The sequence below is a fragment of the Canis lupus genome, chromosome 5, assembly GCF_003254725.2.
Source record: "Canis lupus dingo isolate Sandy chromosome 5, ASM325472v2, whole genome shotgun sequence".
NCBI classification, from domain to species: Eukaryota; Metazoa; Chordata; class Mammalia; order Carnivora; family Canidae; genus Canis; species Canis lupus.
In genome coordinates this window covers 32,819,383-32,820,938 of record NC_064247.1, presented here as the reverse complement: position 1 = coordinate 32,820,938, position 1,556 = coordinate 32,819,383, and the positions used below count along the sequence as shown (strand labels likewise).

At 67.9% G+C, this 1,556-nt stretch overlaps 1 protein-coding gene across 1 annotated transcript; it reads right to left on the bottom strand.

The window, feature by feature from the left end:
* Window positions 1-522: 522 nt before the first annotated feature.
* On the bottom strand, window positions 523-1,525 carry TMEM88 (transmembrane protein 88). Its single transcript, XM_025428516.3, has 2 exons — window positions 1,285-1,525; window positions 523-1,206 (listed from the first exon to the last, which is right to left on the bottom strand). Exons 1-2 carry the CDS (start codon window positions 1,492-1,494, stop codon window positions 937-939), a joined length of 480 nt encoding a protein of 159 aa, XP_025284301.1. The 5' UTR covers window positions 1,495-1,525; the 3' UTR covers window positions 523-936.
* Window positions 1,526-1,556: the final 31 nt, after the last annotated feature.

The following is a 1,556-nucleotide window of genomic DNA, read 5'->3' as shown; positions in this document are numbered from 1 at the left end:
CCTGGTGTCCGAGTGTGGCTGGGATGTCGGGAGCACTCTCAACTCTCCTTTGCCTACCTGGCCGTGTGGGGCAGCCAAAGGCTCCCTCCGGTTCGGGGGTGGGGATGCACTAAGGACCAGCAGGCCCCAGGGTGGGCCCCTCCATCTTCCCTCCCACGCTGCTGCTCCAGAATTGTGGCTGGAGGGGGTGTCATCCTGCTCCGGAAGGCCCATTGTTTCCCTTCCCGGCCTGGCAACACCCGAGTTCCTCCAAGCTGGGGTCAGAGAACGGGCTCGGGTCCCCAAGGGGGAGCAGGGCAGGCGACAGAGGCCTCTATTGAGGGGGAGGTGACTCTAGGGTCAGGGACGGAGCTCTGGGGTCTAGCCAGGAAGAACGGGCTAACGCGATAAGGGAGGCGGGGAGGCTGAAGGATGCGCTCTGGAGCCCTGGCCCCCCACCCCGTGTTGTTTCCTGCCTATGGGCACCAGGCAGGAGTGACAGGACGTGTGCAATCCCTCTGTTCACAGGATCCCGGGAACGCGTTCAGTTCACTCTTTATTTGATGTGTGGTCACTCCTTCCCCTCCAACCTCACCCCCCCAGCCCGTAAATACTAGAGGAGCTGCACCAGAAGAGGACACGAGGCTGAGTGGTCCCAACGACGAGGGCGGGGGAAGGGAAGGGTGGAGTGGTGGAGTGTGTGTAGGGTCCAGCCCAGATGTTCAGGATTCGGATCTAGGTAGCAGGAGGAACGTGGGTTTTCCGGGGTGTGGCGGATTTCCGCCAGCTTTGGGTCCGTAGATGCATAGCAGTTCTTCGAAGGGATGCTGGGCCCCGGCTTAGGCTGGGGTGGGGGCGGGGTAGGTCGGGCGACCCCTGGGCTTCAAGTTCTCGGGGAGACTGAGAGACGGGGGGTGGGGGGTGGTCGTCGGGGTGGCTCTTGACTCGAGAGGATCCTCAGACCCAGACCTTTCCTGACGTGGGGCCGGCCTGGGTGCCCGGCAAGGCCCGGGTCTGCCGCGGCTGCGGGGAGCGCCGGCGCCGGTACAGAGCTCGGCTGTAGGGCACGAGGCAGTCGGCCAGGCGGAGGCGCAGGCACAGGCGGCGGTAGCTGGCCAGGGCCAGCACGAGCAGCGGCACGAGGAGCAGGAATCCGGTGACCAGCAGGGCCGTGAAGCCCGGGTCCCGCAGGTGCGCGGTGCAGGGGGGCGCCTGGGAGCGCAGGAACTGCAGGAGGAGACGAGGCGTCGGGCCCTGGCCCGCGGACCCCTGCGCCCCCCTCCCCACGAGGGCCCGCGTGCTCACCTGGGAGTGGCAGAGGAAGCCGAAACCTAGCATGGTGACGGCGGGCAGCAGGATGGTCCCCAGCACCAGCGCCAGCAACAGGAGGTTGAAGGCGGCCACCAGCAGATTCTGGGCCGTGACCAGCACCGCGCAGGCCCAGCAGTCCAGGGGGTCCCGGGGCTCCGGGCCGCCGCCGGGAGCGGGGCGCTGCGCCCCGGGGACCTCCGCCATGGCCGGCCTGGCTCCCGCCCGCCGGGGCCGCAGCCCTTATAGCGCTCCTTCCTGCCCCTCCC

What these genes read in the sequence shown, in the direction of transcription:
- TMEM88 (XM_025428516.3), bottom strand. Translation starts at nt 1,494, where the DNA reads ATGGCGGAGGTCCCCGGGGCGCAGCGCCCCGCTCCCGGCGGCGGCCCG. An exon ending in GCTTCCTCTGCCACTCCCAG is followed by an intron (nt 1,207 to 1,284) that starts GTGAGCACGCGG and finishes CTCCTCCTGCAG; the next exon opens with TTCCTGCGCTCCCAGGCGCC.